This window comes from Leopardus geoffroyi, chromosome C1, assembly GCF_018350155.1.
Source record: "Leopardus geoffroyi isolate Oge1 chromosome C1, O.geoffroyi_Oge1_pat1.0, whole genome shotgun sequence".
NCBI lineage: Eukaryota > Metazoa > Chordata > Mammalia > Carnivora > Felidae > Leopardus > Leopardus geoffroyi.
In genome coordinates, this window is record NC_059328.1 from 78081275 (window position 1) to 78104071 (window position 22797).

The following is a 22797-nucleotide window of genomic DNA, read 5'->3' on the forward strand; positions in this document are numbered from 1 at the left end:
TCTCCTCGCCTCAGGCTTTTGAGGGACGTGTACCAGTCTCCTCGCTACAGAGCCGTTGGCTCGCCCTAAAAAACCAGTCCCGAGCACCTCGGAGACTATGTACCGGATACAAAAAGAAGCCAAAATTATCATCATAGTTACGTGCGGCACCAGTCTATGCCGAAATAACACGAGCAGGCTTAGTTCTTGAAAGACCTATCGCTAAGGTGGTGTTGGATCCAGGTTTCATGGTCCTGAAACGTACACTTAAAAAAAACAAAACAAAACAAAAAAAACCCTTAAACAGTTTAAGAAAAATGATAAAATCCGGTATGAAAATGAATATTTCTTTAGATTAAGGAAAAATAGAACAGTTAGTGTAGCCTCGGAGGTCACTTTCTTCTGAGCTCTCTTTAAACAGTTTACCAGAAATGCTTACATCAAAATACTTCACGATTGCAACCCGGCTTCCACTCTCTGCCTAGAACACTCTACAGCTCCCAGCAACTCCTAGCTCCCATGAGGGCCCAAGCAAATGGTGGGTTGTTATGAACCTTAACTCAGGCTTTGGTGAATCCAGGTAATGACATCTCAGTTTATAAAGAAAATGAATCTTAGGAATGTACCCTAGCCAATTGCCCTTTCCACCGAAAGTGATTCCTGAGCTTCAGTGTGCAGCAGAATCACCTGGAGGACTTGTTAAAATTTGGATTTACTAGGTCCCAGACCCTAGTACTCATTCAGTTGGTCTGGGATAGAGCTTTTGCATTTCTAATGAGGTCCCAGGTGATGGTGATGCTGCTGGCCTAGGTTACACTTTAAGAACTACTGAACTAGAGTAAACATAATTACCACTAATAACCAACTGTTGTGCAGCATTCTACATTTTAAAAAGTGCTTTCTGTTGCCCACACTTAAGGCTCCAGCAGCTATAAGCTGAGCTTTCTATAAAGTAAAAGAAAATCCCTTTTAATTTGGGCCTGTCTGCCAAAAATGCTGCTTTGACTCCACCAGTGGGGGATTAATGTAATTGGTGGAAAAATGAAGTTGTTCCGTTTCTAGGGTGAATCTGTAAGGATGAGGCATTCCTTCCCTTTAGTGGCTTTATTCTCCTGGCTTAAGGTGTCAGGAATTTAAGGAAGATAACATGTCTATATAAAGAAAATGAAATTAAGGTATAGCAAGTGAACAATCTATGCTTATCCTAGGAATAATTAAGGATAGGACCCTGAACTCCCAAGTTCCTGTTACAGGCAAATAAAAATAGATGTAGCAGTTCTTTTGTTTGTTTGTTTAATTCTTTTTTTTTTTTTAAGTTTATTTATTTTGAGAGAAAGCGCACGTGCGCATGCGAGAGCACAAGTAGGGGAGGGCCAGAGAGGAGAGACAAAATCCAAGCAGGCTCTATGCCGTCAGCCCTGGATGTTGGATTCCAACTCACAAACTGTGAGGTCATAACCTAAGTCGAGAGATCAAGAGTCAGACACTTAACTGATGGTGCCAACCAGGTGCCCCCCCCCGACTTTTTAAACGAAAAACTTCATATGTACACCCAGCCACCTTAATTGCTGTGCCAAATTAATCTTTTTCAAGCACAGCAATATAATGGATTTATTCGGCAAATATTAATGAAGTGTCTAGCACCCGCCATGTACCTAGATTTGTACTAGGTCCTGAAGAATCAAAGATTAATAAGACATGGCTTTGGTGCTGTGCTTACACTCTAGTAAGAGAGATAATAGCCAAACAAAGGTGATGGGGACTGGGGTGAGTTTGGGGAAGGCTTTTTAAGGTGACATTTGAGTGATCTGTTGAGGATCTGTTGTTGTGCAGCAATTTCCTCATCTTCGTTCTCATTTCCCCCTACTTCCTCTTTTTCACAACCAATAAATTCCTCTTCTACACAACTAATAGATGATATGATATCATCTATTCATAGATGATTCATAGATTCATCATAGATAAATATGAATTTGTCTATGTTTTAAGTCATTTGACTCCCCTTCAACTGTAACACAGAGTTAAACTCTTTGCCTCTTATTTATCTGCAGCTTCATTTGTCACTTCTCAGCCCCTCAGTACTCTCTGCTGACCAGTTTGTAACTCCATACTCACACATACCTTAGCAAGGAATGTGGAGCCAAGAACTCTCTGTGACCTTGCCTTGTTCCCCTGACCAACTCTTACTTGATCTTTAAATTGTTTTTTTTTGTTTTTTTTTTTTTGTCCTCTGTAAGGTCTTCTTTCATGTCTGTCTTTGAAAAAAATTTACTGGGGCGCCTGGGTGGCTCAGTCGGTTAAGCGCCCGACTTCAACTCAGGTCATGATTTCGCGGTCTGTGAGTTCGAGCCCCACATCAGGCTCTGTGCCAACAGCTCAGAGCCTGGAGCCTGTTTCAGATTCTATGTCTCCCTCTCTCTCTCACCCTCACCTGTTCATGCTGTGTCGCTCTCTGTCTCAAAAATAAATAAACGTTAAAAAAAAATTTAGAAAAAAATTTATTTGTGTTATTGAATACATCACACTCTGTAGTTTTCAGACCTGTCTTCTCTGCTATTCAGTAAAATTCTTGAATGCACATATGATGTTTTAGTCATTATCTGTCCACAGTGCTTGGTACATAGTACATGTTCAGGAAGTTTTAGTGATAATCAGCAGTCCAAAATGCACTAGATAGGTTAATGCATAGTTGGCAGAGAAATGACATAGAAAGAAGCTGGGCCTTGACATGGTTGAAGCTTTGTTCCAACCTGTCCTTCCTCTAGACTTTGCTATTAGATGAGCCAATAAACCCCCTTTAATGGTTAAGCCAGTCTGAGTCAGATAATTCTGTTACTTTTAACACACAATATATACTTGTAACTGATATGGTTTTATAAAAAAAAAGCACTATATTTTCATATTAACAATTTTTAAACACATTAAATTTTTTAATTTAACAAATACTTATGAACATATATTATGAACAAGGCAGATACCCTAGTGATGGTTATATGGCTACTAGCTGCATTGTTTCCTTATTCACTTGAGGATGAGTGTAGGATGGAGAGAAGGTGGGTGGAAGGAAGGAACAAATTGAGTGTTTGTACAATTTTTTTAATTAATGTTTGAGAGACAAATACATTGTCGCCTAACTTTATTATTTTTTTAATTAAAAAATTTTTTTAACGTTTATTCATTTTTGAGAGACAGAGACAGAGTGCGAGTGGGGGGAGGGTCAGAGAGAGAGAGAGAGAGAGAGAGAGAGAGAGAGGGAGACACAGAATCCAAGCAGGCTCCAGGCTCCAAGCTGTCAGCACAGAGCCTGACACGGGGCCGGAACTCAAGAGCCACAAGACCATGACCCGAGCCAAAGTCAGATGCCCAACTGACTGAGCCACCCAGGCGCCCCTATTTTCGCATAACTTTAAAAACCACTTATGAAAATGATATATTGATGAAAATATTGTCTAAAATGCTTCTGTCTGCTCATTGTTTCCAAGGTTCTGAAAGCTGTGCTCTGAAGCATTTGTTTTGTTTAGGGTAAAATACAACAAAATTCAACAAGCAGATACTGAGCTCTACATACTAAATATACAGTTTATGCCTTTGGGGAGTTTATCGTCTAGTAGAGAGAAAGACACATATAAATAATGATGCAATGACAAGTGCTATAATAGAGGTATGCACCAAGTGTGTTGGAATCAGAGGAAGGAGCCATTAACTTGGTCTTGGAGGAATGTGAGTGTCAGTGGTAACATTCGAAGCTTTCACTGTAATGGATATCTATATCCATTACTTGTACCTCCTATAGTGTACTGGTGTGATTGCCAGTTATATCCTGCAATACAGAAATCCCCTGAGAATACATACCTTGCTGAGCATAATGATACAGTAATAGGAAGTATTAGTATTTAGAGTAGAAATGTATAGTTTTCACAGGGACAAAAGATTATGACAGTATTATGATGCTGATTTCTGTTCTTCCATCACTTGACATGTAATCAGTGGGCTTTACAACAACTATGTCTGTGTGTTAATAAAGGGATTTCAGTGGGTTACCCCAGGAGCCCATTTTAATAATAGGTTAGAGCATGGTTCTATTTGTGTGAGGAAAAAAATGGAAAAGGGCTTAAATGTCACATTCTTGATGGCCAAGCCTGCCTTTTCAGACTTGGTATTTAACAATAGTTGGAACAAAATGTACCAGTTTCTAATCTGGATTGTCTATTGTTATATTTGGTTTGCATGTGTTGTTGACATTTTACTTTCTTTGCTTCTTTTAGTAAGATTTTAAAAAATTGATTCTTTTCAATAGTCAATGACAATACTACTTTGTGTTCTTTTTCTGAAATAAGTCTAAAGTAGGTACATTTTTAAGGAAAATCAACATAAATAGCAGGAGATAAATTTTATTATTACCAGAAAGAATTAAAAAGAAATGTTCTAAAAGTCCTATTGTTTTTGGTATAATTACCTTTGTTTTCACTATAAATTTCAGAAAATTAGATTCAAAGCTAATATTAAACGGTGTTCTTTGGAATGAACTAAGAACAAACTCCTTTTCATGTTAACCTATTTTTATTGTGTTACTTATCTCTGTAATTTTTAGTTTGAGTTATTTTAAAAAGTTATTTTATAAAAATGCGTATGTTATATATTTCTGAGCATCACTAATTAAACTATGGTTTCTTTTTATTCATTACAGGCTCCTAACGGAAGAAATCCATACAGATGTTATTTTCTCCATAGGTTATACTTTGTTCAAAGCGCACAAAGCAGTCCTTTTAGCAAGGGTTCCTGACTTCTATTTTCATACTATTGGACAGACATCAGATAATTTAACAAATCATGAGCCTGTTGTTGTAGAGAACTTTGAAACTTCAGAATTTAGAACATTTTTACAGTAAGTGCTTTCTTTATCTTTTTTCCTCTTATATTTAAGTCTAATATATAATTGTTTATCTTTTAAACATATTTCATATCTGTTTTATAACCTAAGAAAAATCCATTCATTTAAATTCCAAATTATCTTAGTAATTAGTATTAGTAGAGGCTAAATATTAGTATTAGAGTATTAGAGCCTTAGTATTAGAAAAGACTAAGTACTAATTTGAGATCGAGCCTGAAAGAGGAGAAATGGTGTGTTCTCTGGTAATTCAAGTGAGTTACTCCTTGCCAGGGTTTTTGGACAGTGTCTCTATTGACATTTTGGGTTGGGTAATTCTCTTGTGGGGGCTGTGCTGTGCAGTTTAGGATGTTTAGCAGCATCCCTGTCCTCTGGCCCCTGGATGCCAGTAGCACCCTTCCTGAGTTCCCTCTATCCCCAAGTTGTGAGAACCAAAATGCCTGCCAGACATCACTGAATGTCCTCTTGAGGGTGGAATTATCCCCCTATTGAGAACCATTGCTATATATTCTTACAATATATAAATTTATATATATTTATATAACCATTTATATATATGTGTATTTGATTTTTTTTTAATGTTTATTTTTGAGAGAGAGAGACAGAGAGAGACAGAGTGTGAGAGGGGGAGGGGCAGAGAGAGAGGGAGACTCAGAATCTGAAGCAGGCTCCAGGCTCTGAGCTATCAGCATAGAGCTCCACACGGGGCTTGAATTCATGAGTTGTGAAATCATGACCTGAGCTGAAGTCAGACATTTAACCAACTGAGCCACCCAAGTGCCCCTACTGACTTCTGTATTATTGGTATGCAAAGCTTTAAATGGATTATGTTTGTAAAAATATGAGATCATAACCTTTTATTCTTTTTTTTTTTTTTTTAATTTTTTTTTTCAACGTTTATTTATTTTTGGGACAGAGAGAGACAGAGCATGAACGGGGGAGGGGCAGAGAGAGAGGGAGACACAGAATCGGAAACAGGCTCCAGGCTCCGAGCCATCAGCCCAGAGCCGGACGCGGGGCTCGAACTCACGGACCGCGAGATCGTGACCTGGCTGAAGTCGGACGCTTAACCGACTGCGCCACCCAGGCGCCCCTATTCTTTTTTTTTTTTTAATGTTTATTTTTGAGAGAGAGAGTCAGACAGACAGACAGAATGTGAGCAAGGGAGGAGCAGAGAGGGAGATACAGAATCTTAAGCAGGCTCCAGGCTCCAGGCTCTGAGCTTTCAGTGGGGCTTGTACTCATGAACCGCGAAATCATGACCTGAGCCGAACTTGGGTGCTTAACCGACTGAGCCACCCAGGCTCCCCATAACTGTTTATTCTTATGGCTTGTGCATGGTCAAAATTTTTGAAAATAGAATGTCCATTGAACTGATTTGTAATTTTGGGGACTTGTGTTTGCTGAACTTAGAGATTTCATCAGCTAAATAATGGGAGAAATTAGTTTAATCCCCATTCTAATTGAATAGAATTTCATTTTAATGCCTTATTATTTTATGCTCATATGTGTGATTATTTGACATTCATTTTTGCTAAATGTATCCAGGAGAGAAGTATTTTCTAATGTAGTTCCTCAAAATTATATCTCTTAGTCTTCATGACATTTAAATGACATGGACTCTAAGGCTAGAATGCCTGAGTTTAAATTCTCTACTCTGCCATTTGGTAGCTGTGTGCCTCAAACTTAATCCCTCTGTGCCTGGAATTTTCTCAGATGTAAAATGTCTGGGACGTAATAAGCACCATAAAAATTCACTAAGTTTTTTATGTTTTTAAATCTTGAAGTGTTTATTTGTATTTCATTTCAGTTTTTTAAATCCTGCCCTCCCATTTCTTCCCTTTTTCTAATATATGGAAGTTGAGTATTGTTCTAAATGATATTTTAGTGGTTTTCTGTCACACCACTCCTCACATATACTTATTCAGCAGGTGTTTATTGTGCCCGGTTATGGGCAGGGCTCTGTGTAAAGGGCAACGTATGTACTGGTTAGTAGGTTCTTGATTTGAGTGCTTAATGATGACAAGTAAATGTGGAACTAAGTTTAAAGCCAATACTGGCAATGACATCATTGTATTGTACTACAAATTTGTCAATTACCAGTTTTTAAATTTTTTTTTTTTTCAACGTTTATTTATTTTTGGGACAGAGAGAGACAAAGCATGAACGGGGGAGGGGCAGAGAGAGAGGGAGACACAGAATCGGAAACAGGCTCCAGGCTCTGAGCCATCAGCCCATAGCCTGACGCGGGGCTCGAACTCACGGACCGCGAGATCGTGACCTGGCTGAAGTCGGACGCTTAACCGACTGCGCCACCCAGGCGCCCCAACCAGTTTTTAAGAATAGCTTTATTGGGATATAATTCATATACCACAGTTATAATCCACCTATTTAAAGTGTAAAATTCAGTGGTTTTAGTATTCACACAGAGTTGTACAGCCATATCCATGATTTAGAGCGTTTTCAACATCCCCAAAAGAAACCCCATGGCCATTAGGTATCACTGTCCATTCCCTCACCCTCCTGCCCGAGGCAACACTAATCTACTTTTTGTGTCTGTGGATTTGCCTATTCTGGACTTCTCACAGATATAGAATCATAAAATTTGTGGGGTTTTGTGACTAGATTATTTCACTAACCATGATGTTTTCAAGTTTCAGCTTAGTTGCATGAATCACTACCTCATTTTTTTTAATTGCCAAATAATACTCCATTGTATGCCTATACCATGTTTTGTTTATCCATTTATCAGTTGGTAAATATTTATATTGTTTCTACTTTGGGACTATTATGACTAATGCTGCAGTGAACATTTGTATGCCAATTTTTGTGTGAATCTGTTTTCATTTCTCTTAGGTATATACCTAGGAGTGGAATTATAGGTCATATGGCAACTCTGTTTAACTTTTTGAGGAACTGCTAGATTCTTTTCTTAAAGAGGCCATACTGTTTTACATTGCGACTGGCAATGTGGAGGATTGCAGTTTCTCCACATCCTTGTAACACATGTTATTATCTTCTTTTTTATTATAAACGTCCTAGGGAACATTAAGTGGTACCTCATATTCATTTGTATATCCCTGATGGCTAATGATGTTGGCATATTTCTTGTGTTTGTTTGCCATATTATATGTTCTTTAGAGAACTGTCTATTCACATCCTTTGTCCATTTTTTTCAACGGGTTATTTGTCTATTATTGAATTATAAGCATTCTTTATATATTCTGGCTATTAGGCTCTTATCAGACACATGACTTGCAGACATTTTCTCCCATTGTATTGGTTGTCTTTTTACTTTCTTCATGGTGTCATCTGCAACACAGAAGTTTTGGATTTTGTTTATTTTATTTATTTTTATTTATTTTTTGTTTTGGATTTTAATATAGCCTAGTTTATCTAATTTTTTGTTTGTCACTTGTGCTTTTGGTATGTTATAAATGAGAAACCATTGCCTAATCCAGGGTTACAAAGATTTATTCTTATATTTTCTTCTAAGAATTTTATGGTTTTATGCTTTTAGCTCTTACATTAGGTCTGTGATCCATTTTGAGTTAATTTTTGTGTATAATGTAAAGAAAGGGTCCAAATTCATTCCTTTGTGTGTGGATATCTAGTTCCAGCACCATTTTTAAAAAAAATTTTTTTTTTCAACGTTTTTATTATTTATTTTTGGGACAGAGAGAGACAGAGCATGAACAGGGGAGGGGCAGAGAGAGAGGGAGACACAGAATTGGAAACAGGCTCCAGGCTCTGAGCCATCAGCCCAGAGCCTGACGCGGGGCTCGAACTCACGGACCGCGAGATCGTGACCTGGCTGAAGTCGGAAGCTTAACCGACTGCGCCACCCAGGCGCCCCATAGTTCCAGCACCATTTTTAAAGAGACTATTTTTTCCCTAATAGATTGTCTGTGTACTCTCGTTGAAAATCACTTGCCCACTGTTATGGACTGAATTGTTTCCCCTCAAATTCATATATTGAAACCCTAACCACCAAGGTGATGGTGTTTGGAGATTGTGCTTTTGGGAGGTAATTGGATTTAGGTGAGGTCATGAAGGTCCCACCTCAAGACTGTAGTCATGCCCTTAAAAGAAGAGACCCCAGAGAGCTTGTTTTCTCTCTGTACCGTGTGAGAACACAGTAAGAAGGCGACTGTCTACAAGCTATGAGGGGAATTCTTACTGGAATCCAACCATGGTGGCTCCCTCATCTTGCATTTCCAGCCACCAGAACTGTGAGAAATAAATTTGTGTTGTTTAAGTCAGTCTGGCTCCTAAACCATAATCCATTACCATATTTTGTCATGGTAGCCTGAGCTAATACAACACATGTAAATGTTAGGGTTTATTTCTGGTCTCTTGATCCTATTCTATTGGTCTGTATGTCTGTCCTTAAAGTCAGTTTGACTTTTGTGAGAAATCGAAGTTGGATTTTTTGTGTTTATATGTCTTGGATCCTAAGTGTTTTTTGATGCTAGTCTTTATTTGCTGACATACATTTTGCCTGTGATCCAAATCATATTGACTTTAGTGTAGAAAATTCTTTTTGGGTAATTAAATTTTAAGTGTATTTGTGTGATTTGGCTTACTTTTTTTCTTTTTATGCTCTGACATGCTTGAATGTTCTGATTTTTTATTTCAGTGTTTCTTATATGAAACTCCTATAAGCATAAATGGAAAATTGCCTAACCTTGACTCACCCTGTGTGTAAGAATAGTATGACATAATTTAAACAGACTTTAAGTGCAGTTTAAAAAATCATTATCATTTTTTAACATAGATCATAGGCTCATCATTGAGTTTCGACTATCAGTTTTAAAATGTATACTTTTTTTGTTCTAGTGTGTGGTATAGTGGTATTGTCATAAGAGCAGGCTCTGTAGTCAAGCTAGGTATACCACTTCTAACTGTGTGAACTTTGACTAATCACTTACTGTTAGTTTCCTCATCTGAAAAATGGACATAACAATATCTACCTCAGAGTGTTATTGTGAGGGTTAAATGAGATGCTTATAAAGCACTTAGCATAGTGGTTTGGCATATAGTAAGCACTGAATATATTTTAATAAGTGTTTATAGTAGTTGGCCCTATGACATGATACATTTCTTATGTGTAAGTTTATTATTTTATTCTTTTTTAAAAAAAAATGCATCCAGCATGGGGCTCAAAATCACAATCCCTAGGTCGAGAGTTGCATGCTCTACTGACTGTGCCAGCCAGGTGCCCCTTGAGTGTATGTTTAAATGAGATGCATGGGATCTGTTAAATTTTTATATATCAGAGAAAGGAGGAAACTACATCAATGTTTTCCTGTATTTATTGTCATTGGAAGTGATAGATAAAAAGATTGAGAGACAGCATGGGTAGAGTGGAGGAGGCACTGGACTTGGCAGCAAAGCAGAGATCTGCCTTTGGGCTGTGCATTATCTTATGTTATGATTTCTTTGAGCATCAGTTTTCTCATATTTAGAAGAAGGAGGTTGGAGTAGATGGCTTTGTGCTTCACAGCACTTCACAGCCCTCTCTATTTTAAGCACTTAATCACATTTTGTTTTGTATTAGGTTAGTCATATATGTCTGTGGTTATGTAAGCTCCTTGAAATTAGATCATCTCATGGATGTGAACATGCTCAGTGGTATTTTGTATAGTATTTTGCACATAGAAAATGCTTGTGATGTACCCCTTCCATTTTTTTTTTAGCAGATTGCATTGGAATTTCTCTATATTAATTAAAGTGTAAGGAGAGGATTATAATGTAAAATATTGAGATTAGTTTTTTTTAGTAAAACCTCTGAAAAATAATCTTTAAAATTTTTACTTATGAAATTCAGTCCTTATTAGTGACTTTATCGCACATTCTTTCTTTTTAGATAACCAATAAAATTTTTGAAGTATTGTTATATTGCTACTCATTGTAGAGTCCTTTGGTATTATGCACTTTAGAGTGGGAAATGCAGCCTTTGAAATATGGTTTTATATACAGTGGCATCATATGTGGTTCAAACAATTGGCGGTGGAACATAGTTCTTGCTTCATGACCTCATGGTTAAAATTCAACTTAGTGTCATAAAAATCTTTGATTTCCCAAGACTTACCCTGTTATAGTTGTCAGAGTGTATATATGTTTGTGTGTGTGCATGTGTGTGTGAGGAAAAAAAAAGAGGAAAGACCTTTCTTTTTTCACACTTCAACTGTTTATTCCATTGTTTTGTTTTTTTTTTTTAAAGAGGCATGACCTTTGAATTTTCAGTTTCCCATCAATAACTGGGGATGCTAAGATAACTTGTCAGTAAGGTAAACACATAGAATAGCACAGAAGAAAAGATTGTATTTCCTCTGCAGCTTTTTCAGGTAGTGGTTATTTTCTCTCTCATATGTCTTATACTAGTAGGGCTGGAAGTGGGTGGGATAGGTGTTTTGTTGTATTACCTATATTTAACTATATTTTCTGTATTATTGATGTTCTGACATCTGTGGCCTCACTGGGGAGAGATTGCTCCTCCTAGGGTTAGGTAATTCCTGTGAGCACACCAAGTAATCCTGAATCCATTTCAACACCTACCTCCTTTATCTGATTCTTATACTCCAAAAGGCAATATTCCTCTGCCCTAATCTTCCCAGGGCAAAGTATCAGAAAACTAAAGGTCACCCTTATAGCCCAGAGCCCCCCATCCTCCCCACCCCCAGTTCCGATTATTCAAACTATCTAATATTAAGCTCCTTCAACTGCTTATCTTATGTCACCCATGCCTTCCCTCAGAAAACAAGAGAAAAGGGTTCTGCCTATGCCTTTGCATCTCCTTCCTTCAGCCTCCAGACCAACCCTATTGCTTCTCCATGTGGCCATTCCTGGTTGGGGTGTGTCTCTCTCTGCTTGGGGATTATAAATTACAAACTATTTTTTCAGTGGCATTCATTTCCTAATCATCTGGCCTCAGCATACCTGAATAAAGCCAATTCCCAGGTGCATTTTAAAACACTTGAATACTTAATTGCTACCTTTATATCTTTCTCTCTCCCATCTTCCTAAACTGCCTTTCTTTGAATCTCATCTTGGCAGTCTATACCACTAGTCGGTCATCTATAGACACCCCCCAAGTCAGTCTTCCTCATTTCTTCTTTTTTCTTACTTAAAAAAATATGTTAATAATTTTTAATTTTAATTCTAGTATATTTAACATACAGTAGTATGTAAGTTTCAGGTGTACAATACAGTGATTCAGCAATTCTATACAATACTCAGTGTTCATGATAGGTATACTCTTAATCCCCTTCACATATTTCACCCATTCCCTCACCCACCTCCCCTCTGCTAACCATCTGTTTGTTCTCTATAGTTGAATCTGCTTTTTGGTTTGTCTCTTTTTTGTTTTGTTTCTTAATTTCCACATATGAGTGAAATCATGGTATTTGTCTTTCTCTGGCAGACTTACTTCCCTTAGCATTCTATCTTCTAGATCCATCCATGTCATTGCAGCTGGCAAGATTTCATTCTTTGTTTATGGCTGAGTAATATTTCATTATATATGTATATACCACATCTTCTTTATCCATTCATTTATTGATGGACACTTGGGTTGCTTCCATAATTTGGCTCTTGTAAATAATGCTACATTTAACATATGAGTGCATATAATCTTTTCCAGTTAGTGCTTTTGTATTCTTTGGGTAAATACCCAGTAGTGGAATTACTGGATCATTTAGTAATTCTATTTTTAATTTTTTGAGGAACCTCGATATTATTTTCCACAAACTACCAGTTTGTGTTCCTACCAACAATGCACGAGGGTTCCTTTTTCTCTATATCCTCGCCAACACTTGTTTCTTGTGTTTTTGATTATAGCCATTCTGACAGTTGTGAGGTGATAGCTAATTAATGGTTTTGATTTGCATTTCCCTGATGATGAGTGCAATTGACTATCTTTTCATATGTTGGTCATCTGTTGGTCTTCTTTGGAAAAATGTCTACTCAGTTCCTCTGCCCATTTTTTGGTTTTATTTTTTTTTTACGTTTATTTATTTTTGAGAGAGAGGGAGGGACAGAGCGTGAGCAGGGGAGGTGCAGAGAGAGAGGGAGACATAGAATCTGAAGCAGGCTCCAGGCTCCGAGCTGTCAGCACAGAGTCCGACGCGGGACTCGAACTCATGAACTGCAAGGTCATGACCTGAGCTGAAGTTAGACGGTCAGCCGACTGAGCCACCCAGGCGCCCCTCCTCTGCCCATTTTTTCATGGGATTATTTGTGTTTTTGGTGTTGAGTTTGTGTATACACACACATATACATACATATACATAGTTATACATATATACATATGTATATATGCACTTTTTTTTTTTTTTTTTTTTTTTTTTTTGAGAGAGAGCGCACAAATAGGGGAGGGGGCAGAGGGAGAGAAACAATTCTTAGCAGGCTCCACACTTGGTGCAGACCCTCATCCAGGGCTTGATCCCGTGACCCTGGGATCACAACCTGAGCTGAAATCAAGAATTGGACATTCAGTTGAGCCACCCACGTGCCCCAATGAGCATGGAATATATTTTCATTTCATTGTGTTATCTTCAGTTTCTTTCATCAATATTTTATAGTTTTTAGTGTACAGGTCTTTCACCTCCTTGGATAAGTTTATTTCTAGGTATTTTATTATTTTGGGTACAATTGTAAATTGGATTGTTTTCTTAATTTCTCTTTCTGCTGCTTCATTATTAGTGTATAGAAATGCAACAGATTTCTGTACATTGATTTTGTATCCTGCTACTTTACTGAATTCATTTATTAGTTAGTAGTTTTTTGGTGGAGCCTTTCGGGTTTTCTATATAGAGTATCATGTCATCTGCAAATGTTGAAAGTTTGACTTCTTCCTTGCCAATTTGGATGCCTTTCTTTTTGTTGTCTGATAGCTGAGGCTAGGACTTCCAGAACTATGTTAAGTAGCAGTGGTGAGAATGTATATCCCTGTCTTGTTCCTGACTGTAGAGGAAAAGCTCTCAGTTTTTTCCCATTGAGGTTGATATTAGTTGTGGATTTTTCATATGTGGCCTTTATTATGTTGAGGTAATGTTCCCTCTGTTCCTACTTTGTTGAGGGTTTTTATTGTGAATGGATGTTGTATTTTTTTAAATGCTTTTTTCTGCATCTATTCAAATGATCAAATGTTTTTTATTTTTTCTCATGTTGATGTGATGTATCATGTTGATTGAGTTGCAAGAATAAATCCCTCTTGATCATGATGAATAATTTTTTAATGCATTGTTGAATTTGATTTGCTAATATTTTGTTAAGGACTTTTGCATCTATATTAATCATATTGACCTATAGTTTTTCTTTTCTTGTGTCTTTATCTGGTTTTTGTATCAGGGTAATGTTAGCCTCATAGAATGAATTTGGAAGTTTTCCTTTCTCTTCTGTTTTTTGGAAATGTTTGAGAAGAACAGGTATTAACTGTTCTTTAAATGTTTGGTAGAATTCCCCTGTAAAGCCATCTGATCCTGGACTTTTGTTTGTGGGGGATTTTTTGATTACTGGTTTAATTTCATAGCTGGTCTGTTCAAATTTTTGGAGTCACCTGATTCAATTTTGGGTGGTTGTATGTTTCTAGGAATTTATCCATTTCTTCTAGACTTCAGTTTGTTGGCATATAATTTTTCATAATATTCTCTTAAAAGGTTGTATTTCTGTGGTGTTGGTTGTTATTACTCCTCTTTCATTTGTGATTTTGAGTTCTCTCTCTCTCTTTTTATGAATCTGGCTAGAGGTATCACTTTGTTGATCTTTTCAGAGAACCAGCTCCAGGTTCCATTGATATATTCTATTGTTTGTTTTTGTTCCTATATCATTTTTTCTGCTCTGATCTTTACTATTTTCTTCTACTGTTTCTGAGTTCTGTTTCTTCTTTTTCTAGCTCCTTTTAGGTGGAAGGTTAGGTTGTTTATTTGAGATTTCTTGCTTCTTGACTGTAGGCCTAAATTGCTATAAAGTTGCCTCTTAGGGCATTTTTGCTGCATCCCCCAAAGATTTTGGACCATCATGTTTTCATTTGACTTCATTTTATTTCCTCATTGGTTTCCAGTTAACCCATTCAATTGTTTAGTAGTATGTTATTTAATCTCCGTATATTTGTGTTCTTTCCATATTTTTTCTTATGGTTGATGGTTAGTTTTATAGCATTGTGATTGGAAAAGATACTTGGTATGACTTTGATCTTTTTGAATTTGTTGAGGCTTATTTTGTGACCTAATATATGATCTGTTCTGGAGAATGTTCCATTAGCATTTGAAAAGAGTGTGTATTCTGCTGTTTTAGGATGCAATGTTCTGAATATATCTGTTAGATCCATCTGGTCCAATGTGTCATTCAAAGCTACTGTTCCTATGTTGATTGTGTTTGGATAATCAGCCCATTGATGTAAGTGGGGAATTCAAGTCGCCTACTTTTATTATATTACCATGGATTACTTCCTTTATGTTTGTTATTAACTGTGTTATGTATTTGGGTGCATAAGTATGTACAATTATTATATCTTGTTGGATTGTTCCCTTTGTGATTATATAGTGTTTTTCTTTGTCTCTTGTTACAGTCTTTGTTTTAATGTTTATTGTGTCCATGGTAAGTATTACACTCCTGGCATTCTTTTCACTTCCATTTGCATGATAAATGCTTTTCCATCCCTTCACTTTCAATCTGCATGTGTTATTAGGTCTGAAATGAGCCTCTCGTAGACAGCACATAGATGGGTCCTGCTTTTTTAAAAACTTGTTTTTAATTTTAAAGAGAGAGAGAGAGAGAGAGAGAGAGAGAGCATGAGCAGGGGAGAGGGACAAAGGGGCAGAGAGAGAATCCCAAGCTGGTTCCATACTCATCATGGAGCCCAATGTGGAGCTCGATCCTATGACCCTGAGATCATGACCTGAGCCAAAATCAAATCAGATACTTAACCACCTGGTCACCCAGGTGCCCTGGGTCTTGCTTTTTTATTATTATTATTATTTCCATCACCTTATGTCTTTTGATTGGAGTGTTTAGTCCATTTACATTCAAAGTAATTATTGATAAGCATGGACTTATTGCCATTTTGTTGCTTGTTATGGCTGTTTTTGTAGTTCTTTATGTTTCTTTCTTACTTTCCTCTCATGGTTTGCTGGCTTTCTTTAGTGATATACTTGGATTCCTTTCTCTTTATTTTTTGCATATCTGTTACTGGTTTTTGATTTATGTTTACCATGAGGTTTATATATGGCATCTTACACATATAGCAGTGCACACCCGTTGCATCCTTTTCACACCCATGGCATCCCTCCCTCCCAAGGACAGTCCCAAGAACTGTTTGCCTCCTGACAGCATCTCCACCCTTCCTACCCTTTTGGATGTGGCCTCTTCTCTACATTTAGCTGTGGAGAGTCTGTCCTGCCAGTCTTGAGTTCGTTTCCTGGGTTATTTCAACTGATGTGGGTGTTATTTAGTTATATCATGGGAGAAGGTGAGTTTAGGATCTTCCTACTCCACCATCTTTCCCAGAAGTCAGTCCTCCTCATTTCTCAAAGAAATTCTTGTCAATTTCTCTGGTAATGTAATTCTTGGTTATTACAGTTGTCACACAGGTATTGTTTCCAGGATGTGCCTCTTGATTCTTTTAATTCTTGTCTTCCAATAATCCTGTTCTCTACATGACCTCACTACCATGTCAAATCCTAAGTCGTATTGAACTGCAGCCCTTCGTAATCTTGATTCCAAGCATCTCAACCTCTGACTTCTACCTATCTTTCTAGCTTACTCCTTTAAAACTCCCAACTCTAATGATTTATGGCTTCATCAGGGCCTGCAATGACTTTTGCCACACTTTTATTGTCTCTTATCTTCTCATGTCCTCAGTTCTATCCTTACTTAGCTTAAATTTCTTTGTCATTATATCACTTCCTTTACATATAGCCTCTCTTCCCTGGTCCCCTCTGAATTTGTCTTATTTGCAAGTCAAAATCCCAAACCTTAAATCCAGCTCTTTGACTTTTCCACTCCTGCATCCACACACATGAATGGCTGGAAAAAAACACATGCTAATTGGTCTCACTTTTTTTTTATATATATGTAATTTATTGTCAAATTGGTTTCCATACAACAACCAGTACTCATCCCAACATGTGCCTTCCTCAATTCCCATCACCCACTTTCCCCTCTCCCCCACCCCCCACCCCCATCATCCCTCAGTTTGTTCTCAATATTTAAGGGTCTCTTATGGTTTGCCTCCTTCCCTCTCTGTAACTTTTCCCCCCCTCCCCCTCCCCCCTGGTCTTTTGTTGAGTTTCTCAGGATCCACGTATGAGTGAAAACATATGGTATCTGTCTTTCTCTGCCTGACTTATTTCACTTAGCATAACATTCTCCAGTTCCATCCACGTTGCTACAAATGGCCAGATTTCATTCTCATTGCCAAGTAGTACTCCATTGTGTATATAAACCACATCTTCTTTATCCATTCATCAGTTGATGGACATTTAGGCTCTTTCCATAATTTGGCTATTGTTGAAAGTGCTGCTGTAAACATTGGGGTACAAGTGCCCCTATGCATCAGTACTCCTGTATCCCTTGGGTAAATTCCTAGCAGTGGTATTGCTGGGTCATAGGGTAGGTCTATTTTTAATTTTTTGAGGAACCTCGACACTGTTTTCCAGAGCGGCTGCACCAGTTTGCATTCCCACCAACACTGCAAGAGGGTTCCCATTTCTCCACATCCTCTCCAGCATCTATAGCCTCCTGATTTGTTCATTTTAGCCATTCTGACCAGCGTGAAGTAGTATCTCAGTGTGGTTTTCATTTGTATTTCCCTGATGAGGAGTGACATTGAGCATCTTTTCATGTGCCTGTTGGCCATCTGGATGTCTTCTTTAGAAGAAAAGTGTCTATTCATGTCTTCTGCCCATTTCTGCACTGGATTATTTGTTTTTCGGGTGTGGAGTTTGGTGAGTTCTTTATAGATTTTGGATACTAGCCCTTTGTCCAATATGTCATTTGCAAATATCTTTTTCTATTCCATCGGTTGCCTTTTAGTTTTGTTGATTGTTTCCTTTGCAGTGCAGAAGCTTTTTATCTTCATGAGGTCCCAATAGTTCATTTTTGCTTTTAATTCCCTTGCCTTTGGAGATGTGTCGAGTAAGAAATTGCTGCAGCTGAGGTCAGAGAGATTTTTTCCTGCTTTCTCCTCTAGGGTTTTGATGGTTTCCTGTCTCACATTCACGTCCTTCATCCATTTTGAGTTTATTTTTGTGAATGGTGTAAGAAAGTGGTCTAGTTTCATTCTTCTGCATGTTGCTGTCCAGTTCTCCCAGCACCATTTGTTAAAGAGACTGTCTTTTTTCCATTGGGTATTCTTTCCTGCTTTGTCAAAGATTAGTTAGCCATATATTTGTGGGTCCAATTCTCGAGTCTCTATTGTATTCCATTGGTCTATGTGTCTGTTTTTGTGCCAGTACCATGCTGTCTTGATGATTACAGCTTTGTAGTAGAGGCTAAAGTCTGGGATTGTGATGCCTCCCGCTTTGGTTTTCTTCTTCAATATTACTTTGGCTATGGTCTCACTTTAAATCAATGCCTTAAGTAGGCACTTAGTGCTGTCAGTCAGTCATACTACATGTAGTCATACTTTATTTCCCTAGTCCCATTTGCTCTCCTCCTTTCCTAGATTATTTCACACCGCCTTTTTTTTTAACCTTCAGTTGCTCTTCCCCCATCTTCCTTCTTACTTGATGAGCTTTCTTTCTATTTCACTAAGAAAATCAAAGCAGTTAGAAGAGAACTTTCACGAACTGTTCCCACATCTATTCATTTAGTTGCATTTGTACCATATATTTTGTCTTCTCTCCTGTTACTATTGAAGAACTTTCAGTGCTTCTATAACCATTCCTTCCACTTGTCTACCAGATCTCACTGTATTTCTTTCCACCTATTGAGGGACATTTCTCCAGCAATTTCACTTTCCCAAAAAGAGTTCCTTTTCTCTTCCATCTTCTCATTGGTATATAAACATGATATTTTATCCCCACCTTAAAAATAACAGAAGCCTTTCTTGACCTCATTTCCTTTCCAACTAATACTTTACCAGTGAGTACTCTAATGTTTTTTTCCCTTTTATATTAAAGCTCAAGAGTTACTTACTACACTGCTCCAATTCCTCTCCTATTCTCAGTCTTTTAAAAAATTGAACTATAATTCACACACCTTAAAATTCACTCTTTTAAACTGTGTAAATTCAGTGGTTTTAGTATATTTACGGTGTTTTGCCACTATCACGTCTCCAATTCCAGAATATTTTCACCATCCTAAAAGGAAATTCCGTGCCCCGGCAATCATGTCTCACTCTCTTTTCTCCCAGTTCCTGGCAACCAATAATCTACTTTCTGCCTTTATGGTTTTGCCTATTCTGGGCATTTCATATAAATGGAATCATATAGTACACATCCCTTTATGTCTGGCTTTTTAAACTTGGTGTGATGTTTTCAAGGTTCATTGATGTGGTGTTTATCAGTACTTCATTGGTTTTCATGGCTGAATATTTCATTGTATGACGGATAAGGGATCATCCAGATCATCCTCAGATTTGATGATTTGCTAGGAGGGCTCCTGGGACTCAGCACATCGTCATATTCTAGGCTATGATTTATTACAAAAGAAATAAAGAGAAAAGGCACATGATGTGAAGTCCATGGGAAACGAGGTACAAGCTTCCAAGAGTCTTCTTCCAGTGGAGTCACACAGTGCATGTTTGATTCCCCTAGCAATGAGTTGTGACAGCACTTCCGAAATGTTGCCAACCAGGGGAGCTCATTAGAAGCTCAGTGCCCAGGGTTTTTACTAAGCATTTGTCATGTAGGCACCCTGTGTCTATTTCACATCCATATTCCAGACTCCTGGAAGGCAAGGAGGTGTTTAACATAACCCATATTGTTCGTGTAAATAGTTTAAACATAACAAGTCACCCTTATCATTTATAGAATTCCAGGAAAACTCCTAAAATCATGTTCTCAGATACAAGCCAAGGGCTAACCTTATAATTAAATCTTTTAAAAGATAGTAGTCAGGGCTGCTATGTTAAATCTCTTCTATGCATATGGATATACCATATTTTGTTTATCCATTCATGAGTTGATAGACATTTGGGTTGTTTTGACTTTTTGGCTGTTATGAATAATTCCACTCTGAACATTGATGTGCACATTTTTGTGTGAACATGTTTTCATTTCTCTCATGTTATATACCTAGGAGGGAAATTGCTGGATCATATGGTAAACTTTTGAGGAAATGCCAGACTCTTTTCCAAAGAGGCTACACCATTTTACATTCCTACCAGCATGTATGAGGATTCCAATTTCTCTACATTCTTGACCACACTTGTTGTTATCTGTCATTTTGATTATAGCCACTTTAGTAGGTGTGAAAGGTATCTCATTGTGGTTTTGATTTGCGTTTCTCTGATGGCTAATGATGTTGAATATCTTTTTTGTGTGCATATTGGCTATTATATATTTTCTTTGGTAAACTCTATTCACATTCTTTTTGTTATATATAATTTTTTAAAGTTTATTTATTTTGAAAGAAACAGAGAGGATGTGTACAAGCTGGGGAGGGACAGAGAGAGAGAATCCCAAGCAGAGCCCGATGCGGGGCTTGAACTCATGAACAGCGAGATCATGACCCGATCTGAAATCAAGAGTCAGATTCTTAAACAACTTAGTCACCCAGGCGTCCTGATCTCTATTCATATTCTTTGCCCATTTGTAAGTTGAATCATTTATCTTTATATTATTGAACATTATTTACATTTTTTAATTCTTTATATATTCTGTATTAATTTTTTGTTTTTTTTTTAATGTTTATTTATTTTGAGAGAGAGAGAGCGAGCGAGCACACAAGCAGGGGAGGGGCAGAGAGAGAGGGAGAGAGGGAATTCCAAGCAGGCTCTGTGCTGTGAACATGAGGTTCCATCCCATAAACTGTGAGATCACGACCTGAGCCAAAATCAGGAGTTGGCTGCTTAACTCACTGAGCCACCTAGGTGCCCTGTTTTTATTTGTTATATAGTCTCTATGTAAGAATTTTATTCTATATAAAAGAATTTTTAAAATTTTATATATTCTAGTTACAAGTTTCTTATCAGGTATGTGATTTGCAAGCATTTTCTCCCATTCTGTGAGTTGTCTTTTAACTTTCTTCATAGTGTCCTTGAAAGTACAAAAGTTTATGATTTCTGTGATTTTCATTTTGTCTTTTTTTTTGTTACTTGTGTTTTTGGGGTTATATGTAAGAAACCATTCCCTAATCCAAGGTCATGAAGATTTATACCTTTGTATACTTTTTAAATTCTTACATTTAGATCTCTAACCTATTCTGAATTAATTTTTGTATGTACTGTGAAGCTCATATCCAGCTTTTTTGCATTTGGATATCCAGTTGTCTCAGCACCGACTTTTGAAGAGCCTAGTCTTTTCCTGTTGGATTTTCTGGACACCTGTAAAGGAAGAACATGTTATTGTGTGTCTCCTTTACTTTTAATACTCTACTCAGAGAATATGTCACTTCTGACCTTTCTGGTCACCAAATGGGTGGGAGTTTTCCCCCATACCAAGCAATTCTGAGATTCTCCAGACACCAGCTGGGTGTCCTACAGATTTAACTCAATTCTCACACTACTTGGAGATATTATTTGATCCCACAGATTAAAGGTTCAGTTCCATAAGACTGTCCCCAACCTTTTCAGATGCCAGTTGCAAGTCCAAGTTGTTCCTTCTCTGTGCTTCTGACCAACCAGATGTGAATTGGAGGTTCCCATAAACCCTTTCTCAGGTTCAATTATTTTGCTAGAATAGCTCATAGAGTGCAGGAAAAGATTATACTTGCTAGATTGCCAATTATCTAAAAAAGGATATAACTCAAGAACAGCCAGATGGAAGAGATTCAAAGGGCTAGGATGTGGGAAGGGGTGTGGAGCTCCCATGCCCTCTGTGGGTACACCACTCTCCCAGCACCTCCATGTGTTCAACAACCAAGAGGTTCTCCAAATCCCATCCTTTAGGTATGGAGGATTTATTGCATAGACATGATAGATTAAGTCATTGGCCATTGATGATTCTCTCTTGCCAAACAGCGCCCATCCGTGGTGACTTTCCAAATGTCACCTAGCTCATTAATGTAAACTCTGCTGTGGTTCAAAGGGCTTGTTATGAATAAGAAAAGCCATCCATTTCACTTTTATTCCTTTTATTTCAGAAGCTAAGAACAAAGCTAAATATTTTAACAAAAGATGTCTCTATGGCTCTTGCATAGGAAATTATAAGGGTTTTAGGAAATATGTGCCCAGAACAGTAGGCAAAGACCAAATATATATTTCATATTATAAATCACAAAATCACAACACTGTTGTCAAAATTTGTTGCATATATATGTAGTTCTGAATAGTCAGTTCTGTTCCACTGATTTATATGTTTATTCTCATGTCATTACCACATAGTATGGATGATTGTAGCTTTGTAGGAAGCTTAGAAATTTGGGAACTTATGAATTGTCCAACTTTGTTCTTTGTCAAGATTGTTTTGACTATTCTGGGTCCCTTGCATTTATGTTTGAATTTGAGGATTGATTTTTTGATTTCTGCAGAAAAGTAGTTGAATTTTGATAGATAATGCATTATATCTGTAGATCAATTGAGAGAGTACTGCCATCTTTTTTTAAATGTTTATTTTTAAGAGAGAGAAAGAGCTAGTTGGGAGAGGGGTTGGGGGGGTGCACAGAAGATCTGAAGTGGGCTCTGCGCTGACCGCAGAGAGCGAGATGCAGGGCTTGAACCCACAAGCTGTGAGAGATCATGACCTAAGCCGAAGTCGGTTGCTTAACCTAACTGAATGACCCAGGTGCCCCAGAGAGTACTGCCATTCTAACAATATTAAATC

At 37.5% G+C, this 22797-nt stretch overlaps 1 protein-coding gene across 2 annotated transcripts in view; it reads left to right on the forward strand.

Moving 5' to 3' along the window:
- The window catches only part of BTBD8 (BTB domain containing 8), a 119494-nt gene that overhangs the window by 461 nt on the left and 96236 nt on the right, over window positions 1–22797 (forward strand). For both annotated transcript variants that reach the window (XM_045478273.1, XM_045478272.1), the window contains exon 2: window positions 4667–4864. In XM_045478273.1, coding sequence (XP_045334229.1) covers window positions 4667–4864 — 198 coding nt within the window. The remainder of the gene's footprint in view (window positions 1–4666; window positions 4865–22797) is intronic.